General features: G+C 36.3%; 1 protein-coding gene across 1 annotated transcript in view; it reads right to left on the reverse strand.

The window, feature by feature from the left end:
• LOC127630188 (SR-related and CTD-associated factor 4-like) overlaps nucleotides 1-23,046 on the reverse strand; it is a 54,323-nt gene that overhangs the window by 17,044 nt on the left and 14,233 nt on the right. The window contains exons 13-16 of the mRNA XM_052107661.1: nucleotides 20,288-20,388; nucleotides 19,823-19,936; nucleotides 11,757-11,913; nucleotides 11,536-11,630 (exon numbers count right to left, since the gene is read on the reverse strand). Of these exons, the coding sequence (XP_051963621.1) occupies nucleotides 11,536-11,630; nucleotides 11,757-11,913; nucleotides 19,823-19,936; nucleotides 20,288-20,388 (467 nt within the window). The remainder of the gene's footprint in view (nucleotides 1-11,535; nucleotides 11,631-11,756; nucleotides 11,914-19,822; nucleotides 19,937-20,287; nucleotides 20,389-23,046) is intronic.

Below are 23,046 nucleotides of genomic sequence, written 5' to 3' on the forward strand. Positions count from 1 at the left end.
ACAAAATGTGGAAAAAGTGAAGCACTGTGAATACTTTCCGGATGCACTGTATACCTTCTTTAAACTTTGGTTTCGAGTACAACTAACTAAAAATTACTAAGAATAAAATTGCGGCTGTGCGGAATACCCATAAACCCGTGTGCTTGAATAAATTCTGTTTGGTCAAAACAAGGGAACCTATGTAGAAAAAATAATAAATGATATTTCAAAATGTACAGTATATTGTTTTAATTCTCATGTCTATTGTTGCTGTTTGATATTTGTGTGAAGTCACCATGAGGGTGATTAGTGTTCCGTCTTAAGAACTCAAGAGCCTGTTAAATTTAAGATATTCTTCTTTACTCAATTGTACTTTATAAAAGTGAAAATGTATGTGCACTAAGAAGTACAGAGGAGAATCCAATGTGTCATATGGCTAACTGAAATTTCAGTCAAAATTTTCCTTATACTGTATAAGACATGCTACATCTCAATTTAAATAAATGAAAACAATGATACATTAAACACAGATGAGTTCAGTTAACTTGTAACTAGTTAAAATAGTTATTACTTAATTACTTCAGCCAAATAAGCACGTTTACTTAGAAAAAGCATGCAAACTGATTGCCTAAATAATTCACTAATTAGATTTTACAGTGTTCACCACCAAGAAAATGGAGCTCACTGGTGCCCATATGCCCAACAACACTTACGGAGGCTTTCCGCGGAGGCGGAAACCGTTATGTCTCCGCTTACTTTTTCTGTCTCTTCAAGTTTTTATTTGATTAATGACAATGTGTAGAAAAAAAATGCAAGTTGTTTAGACAATACAACAAACTAGATGATACAAACCACAAAAAAAAATTATTTAGTATATGGGTTTCCTAAACAAAGCAAAATATCACATGGTTCTAAGCTTACGGTTCACTTACTAGAGCGTCTCATTCTAGCACTGAATTCCGAGATGTCGTCTATCCTACAGCCTCCAAAGGACCGGTCTAGGAAGGACATGTCCTAACTAAGCTGCAGCCTTCAATTTGAGAAGCACCTTGTGAGATCATTCTGGTTCCTCACACATCAAACTGGTGAAACCATCCGGAGATCCTCTAAGAAAGCCTCAGATATCTTGTATATATTTTGAGATTTGTGGAGTTCTTGTAAGAACTAAGAGTATAAGTTTAGTATAGGAACTGAAAAACTGGATCTATAGATCTATAGCTTCTGCCGGTGTGGCAGTCATGGAGCCCCAAATCTTTTCATTTTTACAGTAATGAGTCGCAACATGGTAAGGAATTAAGCAGGGCAAAAATGGCACACAAATGCACAGACATTTGAAATGTGTCAATAACAAAAAAAAACATAAATCAATCTATCTATTTATTATTGCTTTTTATTCTATTCTAGGCCTATTCCTGGGTGACTCAGCATACATTATGTAGCCATTTTGTTTATTTAAAGAATAAATCTCTGAAAACACAAAAATGCACCCCCATAAAGGAAAATTTGTGCCAATTGAGGGGTAAAATGTTGTCCATCAATAAATAAAAAAATAAAAGAGTTAATTTCTGGGCTTAATACACATCTAAGGTCATCCTTTATGCATACAATTAACTATGGTTGTTTGAAATAGCCTGCTAACATACTACTACTACTTTTTGCCTAATGCATTCTTTGCATGTTATGCAACTTTTCTGTATGCATCAAATACCCGAATGACATACTTCATTTGCCAAAATGTGCTTTATGCAACCAAAGTAGGTTGAAATGCGATTAAATCCATTTCCATTGTGATGAATGAACCTGAAGTGAAACCAAGCGCACTTTAACATGTTCTCATCTAATTTTTCTATTAAACTGACTTAAGTCATTTTATGCAAAATCAAAACTACCTTAGGAGATTACTAAATAGGTCAAGTTTGTGAAGACAAAGCTTAATGTTGGCTTGACAAAGCCTTTTTGAAGTTTGATGGTTATACAGACAATTACAGTAAGAAAAACAACCAGCTAGCTCGATAGTCAAACAGACTGTAACACAGATCACTCCAAGAAGCAGTCAGATAGATAGAGAGCAACTTAAAGCTAATAATTGTGCCTGAAAAAAATCAATGTCTTAGGTCAGTTAGGATCACTTCTTTATTTTAATTATGTGAAAAGTCAGAATAATGGTTGAGAGAATGATTTATTTCAGCTTTTATTTCTTTCATCACATTCACAGTGGGTCAGAAGTTTACACACACTTTGTAAGTATTTGATAGCATTGCCTTTAAATTGTTTCACTTGGGTCAAACTTTTTGGGTAGCCTTCCGTAAGCTTCTCACAATAAGTTGCTGGAATTTTCTCTCATTCCTCCAGACAGAACTGGTGTAACTGAGTCAGGTTTGTAGGCGTCCTTGCTCGAACATGATTTTTCAGTTCTGCCAACAAATATTTTATCCGTTTGAGGTCAGGGCTTTGTGATGGCCACTCCAATACCTTGACTTTGTTGTCCTTAAGCCATTTGGAGCCACCACTTTGGAGGTATGCTTGGGTTCATTGTCCATTTGGAAGACCCATTTTGCAACCAAGCTTTAACTTCATGGCTGATGTCTTGAGATGCTGCTTCAATACATCCACATCATTTTTCTTCCTCATGTGAAGTGTACCAGTCCTGCAGCAAAGCACCCCCACAACATTATACTGCCACCCCCATAGGCTTGCAAGCCTCAAGCCTCACCCTTTTTCCTCCTAACATGCAATGGTCATTAAGGCCAAACAGTTCCATTTTTGTTTCATTAGACCAGAGGACATTTCTCCAAAAAGTAAGATCTTTGTCCCCATGTGCACTTACAAACTGTAGTCTGGCTTTTTTATGGTGATTTTGGAGCAGTGGCTTCTTCCTTGCTGAGCAGCCTTTCTGGTTATGTCGAGATAGGACTCATTTTACTGTGGATATAGATACTTGTCTACCTGGTTCCTCCAGCATCTTCACAAGGTCCTTTGCTGTTGTTCTGGGATTGATTTGTGCTTTTTGCACCAAACTACATTCATCTCTAGGAGACAGAATGAGTCTCTGTCCTGAGCGGTATGATGGCTACTTGGTCCCATGGTGTTTATACTTGTGTACTATTGTTTGTACAGATGAATGTGGTACCTACAGGTGTTTGGAGGTCCACAATTGTTTTTCTGAGGTCATGGATGATTTCTTTTGTTCATCCCATGATGTCAATCAAAGAGGCACTGAGATTGAAGATTTGCCTTAAAATACATCCACTGGTACACCTCCAAATCAGTACACCTCCTATCAGAAGCTAATTATCCAAAGGCTTGACGTCATTTTCTGGAACTTTCCAAGTTGCTTAAAGGCACAGTTAACTTGGAGTATGTAAAGTTCAAACCCACTGGAATTGTGATATAGTCACTTAAAAGTGAAACAATCTGTGAACAACTGTTGGAAAAATTACTCATGTCAAGCACAAAGTAGATGTCCTAATCGACTTTCCAAAACTATAGTTTGCTAATATTAAATCTGTGGAGTGGTTAAAAAATTTGTTTTAAAGACTTCAACAGTACACTCATGACTACTTTATTACATACACTTTTACGCCTACTTATTCATGCGATTATCTAAATCAGCCAATCATGTGGCAGCAGTGCAATTCATAAAATCATGCAGATATGGGTCAGGGGTTTCAGTTAATATTCACATCAACCTCAGAATGGGATAAAAATGTGATCTTAGTGATTGTTGGTGCCAGACGGGCTGGTTTGAGTATTTCTGTAACTGTTGATCTCCAGGGATTTTCACGCAAAGTCTCTAGGGTTTACTCAGAATGGTTCCACTTCTATCAGCCAAGAACAGAAAGCTGGGGCTACAGCGGGCCTACCATCTGTGTACCTCGAGATTCATCAGACCAGGCTATGTTTTTCCAGTCATTAACTGTCCAGCTTTGGTGAGCCTGTGCACAATGCAGCCTCAGCTATGTTTTTTTGTTTTGGGCACCATTCTGAGAAAATTCTAGAGACTGTTGTGTGTGAAAATCCCAGGAGATCAGAAGTTACAGAAATACTCAAACCAGCCCATCTGGGCACCAACAATCATGCCATGCTCAAAACCACTGAGATAAAAATTATTCCCCCATTCTGATGGTTGATGTGAACATTAACAGAAGCTCCTGACACGTATCTGAATGATTTTATGTATTGCACTGATGCCACAAGATTGGCTGACTAGATAAATCGCATGAATAAGTAGGTGTACCTAATAAAATGGTTGGTGTGTGTGTGTACGTATATATATATATATATATACACACACACACACACACACACACACACACACACACACACACACACAGTATAAATGAGGATGTAATAAGCATTATTATTACGATACAGTCTGACATTTTTAGCCTTGAATTAAATGACAGCTAAAAATTACTTTGGATATTAAATTATATTTTAAAACTCATAAGACTTGTAAACCGACCATAATGTAACGTAATCAGGAAAACCCACAGGGTTCCGAGGTCAGTTCTCAGTTCCCCCGGCCGAACACCAGCTCTAGCACAAAATGCACATCATGTTAAGTTTTAAAAACATCAACAACTCAGTGTAGCTAGCCTGACACAAAACTATATTGCTTCCATTATAATCAATAATGTGGTCTAAACTGAAAATACCAAATGCATTTAGTTGACAGACACATTTTTTCTAATTTTAACATGCTGCATTGTTAATCCATGCAGTTTGTATTCCCCAGCATTGACTGATGAGTTTTATTTGTTACATTTATTTAAATGTTAAGTGTGTGCTTTTTGTAGCAGCACCAAACAGAACAAGTACTCCTTGCTGCAGACTTCAGTACAATGACTGATTTTAGTAGCATAGTGCACGTTTTAATGCGCATGCATATTCACGTTTTAATTTTTTGTTTTATTGCTCTAAGTTACTTAACTGTCATTAATATAGTATATATTCATATAACACACACACACATTTCTATATTTGGGCTGCATAATTATTTAATATCAAATCGCGATATGGCTACTACGATTTAATAAAATAAATCAAACTGTCCGCTTCAAAGTCTATGCATGCTGCTTTGTCCTGTCAGTATTGTGTTAAAGCATTATTAGTGTATTCAGAGGTTCTGTGCTCCACATCTCCACCTGTTCTCAGAGTAACAGATGTGCTCCATTTGGTTCCATGTGCTGAGAACGTAATTTTTAAAGCGTTCCAGATTCACTCCAATTTCACTGTTGCATACTTCCAAGTATGTTTGACCACTAAATGTTAATATACAAATAATTAAAATAAACTTCCCCACGACGCTGGTGTAAATGACAAACTTGGTGTTCAAAAAGACAATGCTATTTTTTCATAAAATGTTTTCCCCTTTATTTCCAGATGTTTCTCAGTTGCTGCTGAGTTTGTTTCTTTAACTCTCTACAGTATAATTACATTATGCTACAATAGTAGTGCCCACTTACGTCATACTCTAGGATTCCCCCAGCGTGCTAAATTGAATTCACGAACATGAGATGATCATATTTTAAATTGCCATCTTCCAGTTGATCATGTGTGTTTTCTTTTTTCTCACTTTGCAACCCTAAAATGTTTAATTGATATGATGTAGCAATTGATATGATGTAGCAATATGTCCGGCCTTTTTCATTCATATGTGCACTCTTCAAAAACCTATAAGAATGCAACTTACGAGTTTGCATGGCCACATAAGCAATGTTCTCCTAGGTGTTACACTGCTTTTTCCTAAACTCGAAAGGCCCAGATATACTTCACACGAAATCTAAGAACAAATGGGTGTGACATCATTTAGAACAAAATCTGGCCAAAAAGGTGATTTTGAGTTCATTTCAAGGTTCGTAACAGCTAGACTGGGCGAACTTTTAGGAAAACTTCTTACTGGTTGCTAAACACTTACTGCCATTGGTCAACATCACCAGTAGGTGTGACCTGAAGCTCCTCTGAAACCATCAGTTTATGTTCAATCAGTCAAGATCAGTAAACGTGAACACAGCAGAGTTATTAGTGAACTGGTGGAAATTTACCTACATTTTTTAATGTCACATTAGTTAAGGTTTTACATGTAGTCCAATGCATTCTCATATTAAACACTTGTGCTGTTTGTTTTGTGCCAACACATTTTGTGTTCCTGGTCAAAAATGACCGGCCTACTAAGATTGTTTATAAATCTCTCATATTGCATATATTATCCCAAGACACTGCATTAGATCTTTGTAACAACAACTTTTTTTGTACTCCTTTTTTTTTTTAACATATTTTAAAATATATATTTTTAATTGATAGTATTCACTGAACTAAGCTCATTCCAGGCTAGTGATACAAAACAAAACAAACAAAAAAAAAAACACAGTAGGTGTCATTTTAAAGATTATACTCTGGACAATACAATGCATATAGATGATCCAACATATTCTTAAATAATACTTTTTAATTTGCTGACAAATAGGAACCGTTTTGTTCTCACCATTTGCAATTCCGTATTTGTTAAGAGTTGGTAAAACCATACAAAATATGAGATAGCCATGAATATATATCGTCTCAATTTGTAGAATGCAAGGAGCAAATTGGTTTCTCTCAAGAGCCCAAACTGCAAGTTTAAGCGTATGAAATTCCCAGACACACATACATATAATAAACAGTAGTGGCTTTGTCATGTTTTTCCTTATTATTTCCTGAAACATATATATAACATAGACAATGACATATCATAACTTATAGCAGACTATTCACGATTCAAACGAGCCCAAACACAATACAAGTAGATCTTGAAATATTCCTCAGAGTGTACATGGAAAGATGGTGCACAAAAGGGCAGTCAGGCAACCAAAACAGACAGATAACAAATTCTATTTGGTGTCAGAGAAATAACACACTTTATCTTTAAGTTCACATCAAAGCCTGCTCATGATAGCATAAAGTTAATTGATCAAATGTGATGTTAAAACCTCGGAAGCTCTACACTAAACAATGAGACTAACTTAGTAACACAGCTGGTTACGTCATGGTTTGGCTATCAAGTCAATGGAAACTCATGAATTGATGCATTACATAAGCATGGCCTAAAATCAAGTTTGATAAACAACTAAAGTAAAAGAAATGTTCACCTTACCAAATCTCTAGTTCCTTCGAGGAAAGAGAGCAGGAGATCCAGAATCTTAGGTTATCCCTGTTGCCCAACCAAAACGAATCCAGTAGAATCCGCGAGATAGAAGACAGCATTGCCAACAGGTACAATCACCATTTGGTGACACTCAATCACGAAAAAACTCAATCCGCAGGTAAAAAAAAATTCCATCGCTGAGGCAGATCATCTGAAGTAATACCCCATCGCCCGAAACGTTTGTCACTGGTGCGGTTTTGACATTGAGGTGTACACATTACATATTCATATTTCAATTTGAGAAGATCCGACTTTAACACTTTGTAATGCATGTATTGCTTTGCCAGGGTCAAAAGGCAAATATTCACACATGACTTTCAGAGAAGTTAAACTTCATTCATCCTGGCATTAAGCCATTACCTTTCCATGCCAGTGTTGTGGCTGAATGTCTAACCACAGTGACGTTCAGGGCTGGTGATACCACCTAAATATGGAGTATCTGTTTACCTTTACAGCACTGGAGTTCTTCGTAGAACTGCAAAGCAGATGGAGGTCCAAAATCCAGAACTTCAAAATCCAGAACCTCAAACACTCACCTTTGTGAGTTCATTTAAAAAAATATCAGCAGAAGCAAATGAAAGGGGCATTCTACAATCTGGTCAAAGTTCACTGACCTCATTAACTAATTTGGAATGGCAAATGTGTTGCCATTATTTTGAAGAGAGCTCTTAAAATCAAGTGCACATTTTGAACACGAGTTTGAAGAGTTCATTATGAAAATAAGTGTACATGCAGAATGAACTTAAGACTTCCAAGCACCAAATTCTTTTTCCAGCTTGGTTTAAAATTTTGAACTGTAGAAATTCCGTTCCAATTGATCTCTCCTTTGATTGTCTTAACTGATCCATGTCTGCCTGGACACTGAGCCGATAGCAAATACGTTGAATGGCAAAAACAACGAAGTTTTATCTCAGCTCGAACATAGGTTTATTTTAATTGAAGAACTAGTTTTTAAACTACAAGAACCAAAATTGTCTGTAGAAAATATGCATGGAGTGTCGTCATCATCCGGAATATTATTAGTTCCCCAACTTTTCTCAGTATCGAGATGCTAGGGTAACTATTTTTTAAATCAAGTACCATGTTTGAAAGCATGTTTGAAATCATATTTTCAGTGGCAAAGGCATTTTATCGATTAAGATGAGTTTTCAAACATACCATATTTCCTGAAAATGTGTTCATAATCGTGTGTCCAGAATTGTCTTGTTTAGAATCAGGGCTAACTATGAGATTCATGAATGAATCACCCTTTTTTGAGAGTTTTTCTCAAAGAAACAGTTAGCAATAAGCCTTGATAGATTCGTGAAGCACACTGAACCCATCAGGAAATGCACTCTCACTCCATGAAATGGGCTGAGTGGTTCCTGAGTTAACAACTCAGTAAAAACAGTGACAAGGTACTTCAGGGCGCTTGAAGAAATGGATATATAACTACTATATCTACAAATGCAAACATTTGCCAATAATAAAAGGTCTTTGTTGGGTTCAACACTTAAATACATGCAAATAAAGTTTGTGAATGTCTCTTTAGTGTTTCTGTATTGTGTGATTAAGCACCTCTTAAATGAAGCACACACACTCTTACACATATTCTCAAGTATTGTTATTCAATACAATCCTTTAACCATTTCAGTGTAGTACCCTTTTTAGAGGACCTTTTCCCAGCCTGTCGTGTGAGATGGGTATTACATAATTTGTTATTTTCTTAACCCCTTTCCTTAATTACAAACACACAGAGAATATTAATAATATACACTAATTAGGACCTAATGACAATATTCATTTTACACATGTGAATTTGGCCTCAGAATTGGTTACCTCTTGGAATTAGCAAAACAGCTTTCAACAATACAAGAGAGTAACAACTGAAATCTATAAAGGTCAACAATGGTTTGCTCACAATATGTCCTTTCACACATAGAGAATTTTCCGTACAATGAACAGCATTTTTCCGATTAGAAGTCATGTGAAGACAAGATGTCAAAATGCTGGAAAATCAGCTTTAGCAATCTGCCATCAAATTCTTTCATAACACTTCCGTAAAGTTGCATGTTGATTGATTGATTGATTGCGTAAGAATAACCGTTTGAGCAAGTATGAGGTAAAGATGCTCTGGACTAACAAGTCTGTTGTCAATCAGAAAGATCTGAAGGAGCTGATGCAATTAGTTGTAAGCCTATGATGCAAGAGGCGAAAATCAGGATTATCAATGCTGTGGAAAGAAATTTTATCAAATCTGTCAAACTAAAAAGTACTGATCTCCATCCGACTTAAGCATTTCTAGCAAATTACAGCAATTTGGTGCCGATGTGTAAATGGTACAAATATGGATACAAGACGGAAAGCTGTTGCATGTGTGAATAGCAGATGTGGTACAATTAGCTAAATAAATATTTTGGCAAATTTTGCCTAAAAGCCCATTTTTCTGCAATGTAACAGGTTTTTTGTGTCAAAGTGGCTAATAAATACAACATTTATACAAAGGGTTTTCAACCCAAATGACTAAAATGAAATGCATAATTTAACTTTGATCTGATCAAGATGATTGCCAATGATTGATACACCTTACATTTCCTGAACCCACCTGTTTCTTTCCTGTTTGCATTTTCCCAGCAACTGTTCTTCAAGAGAAGCTGCCGAGTTAAGAGTCATCTTCCACCATCAGTCTAAATCAGCCCGTGATGCACAGAAACTCTGGTTTTCCTCTAAAGTAACTCCTAAACCCCTGGCTCTTGGCCACAACTATGATTTTGTGGTTTTAACTTCAGTTTATTATAGAGCTGTGTTTCTCATCTGGTGTGTCATTCATATTGGAAAGAACAATGCCAGAGATCTTCCTCCACTGATATTTTTCCATGGCCCAAGCTAAATTTTGGGCCCCTGAGGCAAAATCCATTATATTAAGCTCGCATTCTGCACTTCATTTGAAAACACGATGCAATTGAAGCCTGATTTTCACTTGAGTGTGCGGTGCAAGCCATTACACAACCTCTTGGGCCAATGGGCTTCCCTTGATATCGTAGTGCTGAAAGCATTGATAGTGTGTGTGTGTGTGTGTGTGTGTGTGTGTGTGTGTGTATGTATGTAAGACACCTGTGAGTGTCATTTAAGATGTGTCCTTTAAGCATGGAACAGCAAAAGAGTTGTAGTCATTGTTTGTTCTTGCTGAGCAAAACCTATTTATTTTGGCAATCCCTACATGAACAGAATAATCCCATGTACCAGTGACATTCACTGTGCCATTCTTTACTTGAAAACCTAAAATCTAAAAGTAGAACAGTTAATTTCTTTCCAATTTCACATTTTGGAAGACCCCCTTTCTTTGAAGACAATTTATTTTACACACTTAAAAATGTAAATAATAAATATATAGCAAATACCAAGGCTAGCATTTATTTCGTGTTGGTCAGATATCTAAAGCCAACTGACTGTTATTTTCGGTCTTCTCGAGATAACTTAAGAAAAACACAATATTACTCAAAATGTCATGATAACTTTCATGACATCAAGATCACAAGAAAAATAAGCCATGACCTTGAGAATGCAAGACGAAAAATGTGGCCTCTGTGGGATTCCGTATGTTTGAATTATTTATACATTTAGTGCCGGTATGAACTTGAAATGGCTGTACTAATGCATTACTCAAAATTCAGAATGCGGTTCTTTTCTCTCAAAGTAATAAGCGCTTTGTATAATAATACAATACTTCCCACAGCTTCAGTTTCATCCAGAAAATAAACAAACATGTGGATGGACTCCAGTTGTAAGTTTGATCATTCATTTAGCTCTCATTCAAGAAGTCTCAACTTTTTTTTATCTATATTCCACACAAAACCAAATGTAGTCCGTAATCTTGTTAAAAAGTTACATGATCTCAAATTTGAGTTTTTGATCTCTAATTTAGTCATCAGGTCCATCTGAGACATTAAGCTGAAAACAGAGTATCAACACATTTGTAAAGTCAGTAAAGGAAAGCGCAAGTTTTTTTTATCTTAAAGTGCAAACTGGTCAATCTACAACAGGAGATTTTGAGAGTATGCAAAATGTGAATCATCATGGACTGGATCCATACGCATACATGTATGCAAAACCTGGTCTATAGAACAGTGGGACATTGAGAGTGACACCACTGAAACACGCAAAAGAAAACTAGAGAGTCATGACGCTAACTAGGTTTTATTTTGTGCTCTATGGTTTTGCATTTACCAGAAATGATGGCAACCATGCAACATTAAACGCTCAGAAAAAAGGAAAGAACACAGAAACATTGTTTGCCTCACAAATGCCAAAGACATGACAACACAAGAGCAGAAAATCTGAACCAGACACTGAAAACCCTTGAGAAGTTCCACAGGAAACCCCTCATATTTTACCTGTGGTACCGCTGGGAGCGCAGCTCCATTTCCCTGTCTTCCTTCAGGACCTCCTGTGATTGGCACAATTGGATTGGCCACAACAATATTCCACTCTAAAGATGGAAGATTGAACAGTCATATTGCTCAATAATTACAGTATCTCATCACAAACTGAGTTGGATGTTAATTTCACAATTAAGAAAAAGTTGTACATATAAATAAAAAGGCGGGACAGCTACCTGATTTGAGTGTTTCAGCGTCAAGTATGCCTCCTTCTCGAAGGCTCTGGATTTCATCTGGTTTCACTTTATCCCAGGGGATGTAAGTGACGCCACGCTCCACGTCCCAAAACTTCTTAAACTCAGTCTTTATGCCCTTGTTCAATGCCCAAGCGATCTGATCAAGGACAAATTATACAGCTCAGTTGTAAAGATTCAAAAACTGGCATGGGTGCAATAACTTGGGCAAATGCTACATCTGGGACAAAACAATAGGTTAAAGAAATGCAAGTAATCCAAAAGTAACAAATAACACAAAGACTATTAAAGGATTTGTGAAAACTCCAACTGGCCAACGATCATGTAAATAATGTAAAATAACATTTATAAGTAAAGGATAATGTCCAATGAGCCAGTCATGATTGCGCAGTAAACTAGTAAACAGTTTAGTCATTATACAAAAATATCTGACACGCAGCATGCCAAGACTCACCAATCAGAATAAAGTATTCCAGACAGCCTTGTAAAAAAAGCAACTTTAATTTTGTCAGAATTTGTCATCAAATTAGTTGAACTAGGTACTGTAGAAAAAGTAGGGATTACTTAAATGGGTCATAAAATTTAAAATCTAATATTCCTTGTTTACTATAAACACATACTGTTCAGAACTCAAAACTTCCTCCCTAGTCTAAAAAGAGCATTTATAGTTGCTACCCTGCTGAAACGTCTAGTTTATGATGTCATGACATGCTCATTTGTATTTACAAAATGTAAGTCAAGAGAGCAGGCCATCCATGACTAACTATTCCTAACATAACACCTAATAGGACCCATCTGGACTATTTGGATCTTTTAATATATCCATGCACTAGATTGACTCAGTTTATGTGCTGAGTGTTAACAGTTGTGCTTGAGATGAACAGTTTAAATATTAAAATGCAATGTACTGGATGTGCGTTATGTGTAAACGCTGACATTTTTTTAATAATGGTCTTCCAATTGAGTTTGCTGAATTTGAGGGGCTGCATGATGTTAGAACTAGAACAGTTGGCGTTTACATGAAGTTTTAAAAAATTTAAGTTGCACTTTCTTAAATGGCATATAAGATGACGTGATTTTTCTTAAAGGGGTCATGAAGTGCTATTTTTATACATTATCTTCCCTGAGGTCCATTGATAATGTTATGAAAGTTTTTTTTTTGCACCAAAACAGTCACTATTTAGTAAAATATGATCATTTTCCACCCTGTTTTAGGCCCTCTGTCTGAAACAGAGGCAAGAACTGAGGCGCTTAGGCAAGAACTGAGCGTTTCAGACAGAGGGCCTAAAACAGGGTGGAAAATGATCATATTTTACTAAATAGTGACTGTTTTGGTGCAAAAAAAAACTTTCATAACATTATCAATGGACCTCAGGGAAGATAATGTATAAAAATAGCACTTCATGACCCCTTTAAGAAAAATCACGTCATCTTATATGCCATTTAAGAAAGTGCAACTTCAATTTTTAAACTGTGAGGACATATAATGTCATGTTTGGTGGTGAAGGTGGAACTTAAAGGCTTTTGAGCACTGATGCTCAGTCCAAAGGAGGCCATTTGTGGCAGAATTATATCACGGAATTTAAAAACTAAAAATCATAAAAAAATATATATTTGACATATCTTTAATGATGTTATCTAATAGTCATAAAACCTATTCATAAATTCACGAAAAGATCTTGAAAAATCATGGGTCAAAATCTGTTTGAAAAGGGAAGCTTGTAATGCTAAGCACTATGAAATTCGTCTGGTCTTGTATTGTATCTGCTAGAAAGCATACCAACAGGAGAAGCTTAGAGGCTGAAGGCAATACCCATAATACCTTGCACTTGAATTTAAGCGTGTTTGGTCAAAGCATGCCAATTTCAGTGGTGGGCCGTGCATTTTAAGTCTAGGCCTTCAGCGTGATTCAAGCCATTAAGAAAACACACTTTCACAATGAATAAGACACCTATGCCTTTGGGCTTCATGCATTAAGATAACTAATAATAGCAATTTACAAGTTAAAAACACTTCCACGCACGAAAGCATGACTGTATTGTGAAATGAACATCTCCCGAACAGACATTCAAAAATAACAAATTTTCATATGGGTACACCGTTATGCTGCGTTCCATTCAAGTTGGATGAGGGATATTCCTACTTGATATCTCCAACCATAAATGCATTCCATTCCCAATATTCCAAACTGCAACGCTCCCGTTAGCTTAGCAGGTGTTTGAAACTCAGTAGAGATGTCTCCTAGCAACCCAACTGATAAATAATGCTGCAGCGCTAGCATTTGTGCTACAGGTGTACGATTATCAATAGAGGTTATAATGTTTTATACACTCATTTCTGCAGGTGTTTGTTAAACAAGCTTCAATTATCGAGCTCATTTATCAATATTACTTACTTTGTAGAACTCCCTGAATGTGGACATGTTTGTGTGACATCACACCCCTGTATCTCGGTGAAATCGAGTTGAGAATTTCTGCAAAAGCCTACAAGATGCGTTTCATTGCACTTTTCCAAGAAGGAAGCTGTAAAATCCGACTTTCCGAGTCGCAGCAATACTTTTCAAAACTTTATCCGACACTGAATGCTCAAGCAGTCTAATTTACATTCAGACAACTCCTGATGTTGCTATGACAATGCAAAAAGCACTTACCAATTTACCAAAACCTGTTTAATTAATCAATCGCATGGTCATGCAGACCATCTAGTGTTTTTACATCTTTAAGAATCTCTTTCTCAACGGCAATACTAGCAGTGATGACAGCCGACTCGATCAGACAGCTTGATTTAATGTTTTTCGCTCTTGAATTACGTACATCAATTAAAGTGTGATTGTGTCACTCAAGGCCAGCTAGAAGGTCTGGACTGGGACATATCCTAAAGACCACACCCACCAAGAACAAACAAATCAATCGGATTGTCTGGTGAATCTTCAGTTGCCCATTCATTTGCACAGTTGATGATTCTGACAAATTCTGAAGGCCTGATGGGGCGGAGCTCAGACTCACGTGCTGATTAGGGCATGTGATTTGAGAAACAGTTGTCACAGTTTGCTTGTAAGCATCAAGGAATAAATTCTGACTGGATAAACTTTTATTGTATATACTGGATAAACTTATTTCTCTATTTGTTTGTAGATTAGTTAAGAGTGGAAAGCCATTAAAAATACATAGGTAAAAAGGTGACTGAGAATAAAAGGTTGAAAAATCATAATTTATTTGGCATGTTAGGCCAGCATAGAAGGCTTTGCTGGTCCTGAAAAATCCCCACTGGCCAATTTACAGTATGAGGACATGTAAATCATTTGTAAACAGTCCGTTTTGTATTAACAGATGTTATAGCTCTGTGTTTTTAATGATGCTTTGCTGTAAAATGTTGTGTTTTGTCACAATCACGGTGATTAGTGTTCACTTTGATGAAGATTCTGCAGTTATTAAGTTAACTTAAAGGTGCTGTAAGTGATTTTAACCGTTCTAGACTTCCCCCAAGGTGAGCCTCTGGATTACTCACACCCCCTTTTCCAAAACACCACACTCCAAAGACACTAAAGCCCCTTTTACACACATATCCCAGGAAATGTCATTGTGGCAACTGTTCTGGGACTGCAAAATTTGATAATTCACACTGCAAGAGCTTTCCCATAATTTCTGCTTGCATTCACACACATCCCAGAACAATCCCATAAAGAATTTACAGAATTTTAAGAATTTACATCACGATGTGACGTCTAATGTACAGCGTCTTAAGTTACTGATAACCATGTATTTTCTCTCAAGAAGGCCGCTCTTTCTTTCTTTTGTAAACAAATAAATTGCATATGGTTCAACTAAACTGATGGTTATTTTCATCGTCTGCGCGGATGGCGAGTAGCTCCCTTGTCCCTGTTTGAGATCTGAATTTTATTGATTTTAGGCCTACTTTTATAAATAGCTCATAAGATAATTTTGTTTTTGTTCAATGTTAATGGCTGCTGTCTACCAACTGAAATGCCTGCCAAGAAAAAAAAAGTGTGAAAGTGAAAGTAACCATAATTGTTTTTAAAAAAAGTACGATATCAAGATGCATGGTACGGAGCTACGGAAGAGGATTAGGGCCAAGCAATAATAAAAAAATAAAACCATCTCGAGATTAAAGTCATTATAATGCGAGATTCAACTCGTTAAATTTCGAGAAAAAAGTCGAAATACAATCTTGAGAATAAACTCATTAAATATCGAGATTAAAGTCATTATAATGCGAGATTAAACTTAACGAGTTTTTTCTCGAAACACAACGACTTTATTCTCGATATTTAATGAGTTTATTCTCAAGATTGTATTTTGACTTTTTTCTCGAAATTTAACGAGCTTAATCTGCATTATAATGACTTTAATCTCGAGATGGCTTTATTTTTTTTTATTATTGCTTGGCCCTAATCCTCTTCCGTACGGAGCCCCCGAAGTGACCTGTGCAAAAAAAAAATCTAAGATACTTTTGCGTGCGCACGAGAAACTATGGCGTGCGCAGGAGACACTATGGCGTGCGCACGAGAAACTATCGCGTGCGCACGTGAAACTATCGCGTGCGCACGAGATACTTTCGCGTGCGTTACAGTTTCCGGTGTGTGTATAGCTCTTTTCCGATTGCGTCATTGCCATCATTCATTTACTCAAAGATACTGAGAGCATGGATGCGCATGAATTTATAGAGATATATTTTAAACTTGGCCTTCAATACAAAGACATTACTGTCTATGACATTTGTAATACTGTCATGGCTGAGACACGCTTTGATCTTCCAAAGGACACTAATCAAGCAATAGACTTGTACTTGCATTTAACACTAGAACTACCGGAATTCTATAACTACTAGAATGGCCATAGTGGTCATTCTGACCGTTCATACTAGACTGTACCAAAATGTCATGTCATATTTACATTCAAAACTTCTATTGAGGTTTTAGAATGAAGCTTCTAATGTCTGTCATCATATTTTATGGCGTCATCACCCTAAAAATGTATTGAATAAAATAGAATAATATGGATTAAATGGAGCGCCAAGCGAACGCAGATAGTCCTACATACGATCTTTTTTTGTAATATATAATAGTGCTAGACTATACAAATACATAGGCCTATATATATTATATATTAGCTGCTATACTGCCCCGGAAGGTGCGTGCCTCGCTTTGTGTACAGCAAGTTTTTTCCACCACAGTGAAAAGGGTTTTGAAAGTCTAAACGCCAACAAACATGGATTGAGGTGAATATTTCAGTTAGATAAAAACATGTTGTGAATTTTGGAAATGATTACATCTATCCTTTTTCAAAACATGTTGACTTTTGGACTTTACAACGCTCTGGATTTATTGGAAATTGGAAACAATCCTATGCAGCCACCACTGGAATCAAAATCCATGAATAAATGAATCTGTTATATTAATAATAAACACCAGGACACGAAATTTTAATTCTAATGAATGTGAAAATGTATTAGTTCATCGACAACCACAGAACTTGCTATTTTTATTCGTATTATTTTGCACTAGCACGGCCATTTGTTTGCCTATGCCTTAAGCACTTTTTAATTTACAAATAAAATGTATTAATAATATACACATTGTACGCTTTATAACTGTTATAAGAAACGCTGATTTAGACCGACACAAGCAGAAACAGTTGTTAAAGGGGTCATTTTTTTATTATTTTATTTAGGGCTGCAATTAACGATTATTTTGATAATCGATTAATCTTCGATTATTTCTACGATTAATCAGATACAAAATTACATTTTATTTCCTGTATTTTATTAAAATATGATTTTTCAAAAAACTGAAATGATAAAGGGCGTAAGGATTTGGTTTGATTTACATTACAGAATTCACGATTCTATACTCTCACAAAACTTTGAACAAAGAAATTATTATTAATATTATTATTATTATTACTTTCAGGACATTTACTGTTCCTTTACTTTAAAACTTGACAAAAAATGCTCATCATTAAAGAAGAATGATGTTTGGAGTGGGACAACAAAATCAGCCCAGCAGAGGGCAATAATGACATGAGAATAGAAATATGAATAATTCTGCCTAACTAAAAAAATACATAATTATGTTATGTACATATGCTTGTACACGGTCACTGATTACATACATTAAATATATTAATATAGTATTTTCACTGATTACAGGTTTCTGAACTAAACTTTAAAAGAAATTGTGTATGTTTATCCAGTAAAATAATGTTTATCATAGTATACATTTCCTAGTGAAATCAGACATTACATGTGGCTTTATCAGAAGGACTTTCAAATATCAGGACCCTTTTAATTCTAATACATTATATTCAGCATTGCATACAGATTGTGCTCCCTTTCTCCATTGCGATTGGTTTGAATGACGCGGATGTGCACGCTCGCTCGCTCAGAGTTTAACTGAGTTTAGTCTGTGGTAAAAATAACTATTTAGAAAGTTTTGCTAAATACACAGCTGATTTTGAATTCATAACGTTTACATTATAAAACAGAGAAAACAGCAGCAAAATGTAAGTGATGAGCTGGAGTGAAACAACTCTCGTGCATCAAACAGTACAAGCACTCTGTCAACGCACCTGATGCAGCAAGCGCTCCACATTAAACTGTGTGCTTATTATGATTTTGTTTGTTTTTTTTTACACACAGGACTGCATGTGTTTCTCCCAGTCAGTAGCAGCAGCAGAATGAGACAAGTTTTTAAAAGCTGCACTTGCACCGTTCTTCAAACATGGCGCACATCACCGGAAACGCATCACAATTATGAAATATGTCCTGTAGTGCATGTTTACAAAAGACCAACAATTAAAAATAGCACATATAGGTGCAAAAATGGTCCAGGATGCCTTCAAAACAGCACAACAGCAAGACAGCGCAGCTGAATGAAACACAGTAGGGATCCTTTTTAGAGTTATAACTTGACATCGCGTCTCGGAGCAAGATGTAGGGTAATGGTCAAAGCCATGCACGTTTATGTAGAAAAACATTTAAATCCAGATAGGCACATGAAGGTGTCCTGTGTAAGTCCACTTGGAATGAATTTCCCATCTCTTTCCTCTTCACCCGTGTGATTGACTGAGCACCAGTGGGCGGAACCAAGGGTGCAATCATGGAAAAATAGGTGTTGTATATACAGATGTATCCTGTGATGTCACAAGATACACAAATTCCAAACGAGCCATTTTTGCAGCTTGGTTTAAAAAAAAAAAAAACATTATATTAAGGAAGTTTTCAGTTCTGAAACTTGCAGCATGTTTTTATAGTACAATGACATTTTATATGTCAAAAGATCAAGGAAAATTTGATTCCTCATGTCATGACCCCTTTAAAAACAACAGCAGCAAAATAGCACCCTCAACTGACAACTGTTATGAGAAACATGGCATAAAAAGGGCATTATGCCTCAATAATTCGCTGCAAATATGAGAATGTGCAAAATGATTGACAGGCAGAAAGCATCACTGACAGCGGCCCGCGGACACGTTTGTTTGCAGTTTACAATCTAGAGCTGTCACACAGACAGTTGAGATATCTCACAATACTTATTTCATTAATATCTTTTAGGTAGTAAAAAAACTTTGCATACCTTCACATGAAGAAAGATCACTTCCAGTACCTTCAACTTCTAAAAGTTGTTACTTATACCACATTTTAAATTGGACCAACTATTTGGTATCTTGTTGGGGCTGACATGTGATCTTATGTAGAAATGTAGATTTGCTTATTAAAGATATATATATATATATATATATATATATATATATATATATATATTAAATGTTGAAAATTATGGACAGCTATACTTCAAAATACAAGTTTAATATGATAATTTTGAGTTTTCTGAATTTATTGTATTGAGTTTGTGGAATTTATAATCCAACTCAAATTGTTAAATTGGTACAACTAATTAGAATGAAGCGGAGTAAACTCAAAAATGCTTTACAACTGGTTTCCTTTAAGTTTACTCAACTTAAAAAAAATGTACAGTTCAGGTATCTCAAAGAAGATGTTTAACAGGAGGAAAAGGCATGTTGCGGTACCTTAATAGCTTTCTGGTTGACTTTAGCGGCCCCTCTGCTGAGTTTGCTCAGAGCCGTGTTAGCATCCTGTCTGTGTACCATGACGATGTACGCACAACCTCTGGGAGGAATCATCTACAAAGAATCAAATACATGGACAGAGTATGTTAAAACAAATTTAACTGCCAGGGTGAAAGTTTTACAGCTATTAGTAAGAAATACTGTTGAAAATAAGTTCACAATTGGACTGGAATTCAGTGAACACCATCAACAGGTACTCTATTCATTTCAGGCAAATTTACATTACAGAAATAATGCTAATTTGTCCTGCTGAAAATTAAATGGAGATTTACAAGACACGAGCTTTAACTGCTCTATAAATGTATCACATATTCTTCACAGCTTTTGAGGATTCTCCAAGGAACTTTATACAATGTTGCGCTCCAAAAAGTATATAATATTAACACAAACATGTTCGATACGTACGTTAATGGACTCGATCTGTCCAAACTCCTCCATCAGACACATGATGTCCTGTTTTTGAGTCCTTTTGTCCAGCTGTCCAATCCATAACGTAGTGCTGCACACTAAAACAACAAACACAAAAGACAAGCATGTGAGACAGGTTTGAGGAGATTCATTTTTCAAAGTATTGCGATTACAATGACACTAATATTTTCGAGAAAAAGAGACAGTTGGTGGGTTGCACCAATAAGGATTAAATTAAGCAAAGTTTAGAGCTAATCAAGGGTGTTGTGATTCAAGTTTTATTTTAATTTGAGTTGTGTTGCACCACTTAATTTTAAATATGGTTAAACAAATCGGAGAAAAAGGTTAACCGGTTATTAAAACCTTATTAAACCGTTAAAGATTGAATTGATTACAACAGGCATACCGTTTTACACTCTGAATAAAAGTGGTGTATTTGTATACAGCATAGTTACAAAGCATAGATGCGTATTTGCTGAGGTAATCTTCATAAAGCCCAAAGTATACTTTGATTTTGACTCGAACACTCAACGCCTGTGAACATTTGAATGTAAACCTGTCAAGTAAACTCCATCTGACAGCGTATTTAATTCTGGTGACTTTGACAGAAGCATTTTTTTTGCATTATTATTTTCTTGAGTATGTATAGCATTCATGCAACTATTGGCTGAAGCATTTTTAAAAGAGGCTATTTAGACTAGTGTGAGTAATTTACTTCATATTAAGGGGCAACATTTGCCCTCTGGAGTAGTTTTTAAGCAAATGTTTTTACCATTATGAGAGCATTGTTAGGGCATATTTTATAACCATACAAAATATGACAATGTGGCATCATTGTGTTATATCAAATACTTCAAATGAATGAATTCCTTAAAATACATTTTCAACCTGAATAATAAGATGAGTGTTTAATTATAAATTGAAATGAACATCAAATAGTTTAATGTGATGCGTATATAATAGGTCTAGAATAGAAAAATAAATATACAGTATCGTATGTTGCACTTAAGAAATAGAAATCGTTAGTGGCACTTTTTGGGGTCCTTTTTGACACCTTCAGTTGCATTTTTGCCCTGAGCCGTTGTTCATTTATAACCATGGTTCAGACCAAATACGTTCTTGCAATAAAAAAAAGCAAGATGCTGTGCAATGAATAAGGCAGAAGGCATGTGTCTCAAGATGTGTTTTTAACAGTTGAAGTTCTTTAATGGCGTCAAACAAAACAGCAAAAGGTGGCAAAAAGACATTCATCTAGCACATGTTTATATGAAAAACAATTGAAACGAGGACAGAGGAAGCTTTATGAGGAGGCATGAGTGAGGATGCACAGGTGGATTCGACATGGAAACCTTTTGTGTCAACGCACCTGACGCACACATACATTGATGGGGCGGCTGTGGCTCAGGTGGTAGAGCGGGTCGGCCACTAATCACAAGGTTGGCGGTTCGATTCCTGGCCCACACATCTCCACATGCCAAAGTGTCCTTGGGCAAGACACTGAACCCCAAGTTGCTCCAAATGGCAGGCTAGCACCTTGCATGGCTCTGCCGCAATTGGTGTGTGAGTGTGTGTGAATGGGTGAATGGGACACAGTGTAAAGTGCTTTGGTAACCGCTATGGTTAAAAAAGGTGTTATATAAGTGCAGACCATTTACCATACATTCTCCTCCCCCTTCACATCAGACATAATAGTTCTAATTCATGTTTCACTGCCATTTTAACCAACTGTAATTTTCACATACTTCGATGCACGAGAGTGCATCTTAAATTATTAGGATTTATTCTTAATATATCAATAAATGAAATTTGAACAACATAAAGAGCTCAGATGGAATGCAGCTGTGCAAAGGAGACACTGAAATGATGCTTAAATAAGCGGGACATTTCATTTTACTAATACTTTTCCCTTGGATTCCTCCATCCTCATTTTTTTTTTTTATCAACAACTGACAGTAAAAAATATAAGAGATATTCAAACAGACATAATAAAGCAAGTTTGTGCATTACTAATAGCCAAATATCGAGGCAATTTTACAACAGGTTATTCATGCTCTGTATTAACGAATTCTGTGCAGTATATAAAGCGACAAATACAGTTAGAAAAGCAGTTTTGTACCATACACGGCAACAGTAAGGAAACCATATCCTGGTTTGGAAGCGCATTTAGAGCAGTGGTGTGCACGCCGTGTCCACCTATGCCTTTGCAGAAAAAATATTGTTCACCAAAAACTGAAGTTTATTAAATCGTTCACATGGATGTCTACAAAACTCTGGAGGGTGTCTTCATGGAAAACACTAACAACTCGATTGACTGTCATTTGTAACTGCAAATCTCTGCAATAATAATATAAAAAAAATCGCTTTCACCCCGAACAGTCGCTTGATGTCATTTAACGTAACTTGAGGTTATATAAAATTATAATGATGACACGCAAGACGAGAGGAGTGCTGCAGCTCGAGTGTCTGATAGAAACACAGATCACAGCTTGGCGATATATCTTTATTTCATCCTTAATTAAAGTTCATATAATATGGGAGCGTGCCATGTAAATAAACCCAAACTCCAAAACTGTCATTCTCTGTGCGGTCAGAGCTTCTTCAACCAGTCGTGGAAGAGACCCAATCTGAGCGGAAGTCGAGACCAAGAGGTATTTCATGTTCCGGCTGATGCGCACTCTTACACGGAGACGCTCGTCTCTCACCCCCGCTGTCTGCAGCTTGCAACGTCATCATCATGAGATCATCATGATAAGATC

This window comes from Xyrauchen texanus, chromosome 36, assembly GCF_025860055.1.
Source record: "Xyrauchen texanus isolate HMW12.3.18 chromosome 36, RBS_HiC_50CHRs, whole genome shotgun sequence".
Classification (NCBI taxonomy): Eukaryota; Metazoa; Chordata; class Actinopteri; order Cypriniformes; family Catostomidae; genus Xyrauchen; species Xyrauchen texanus.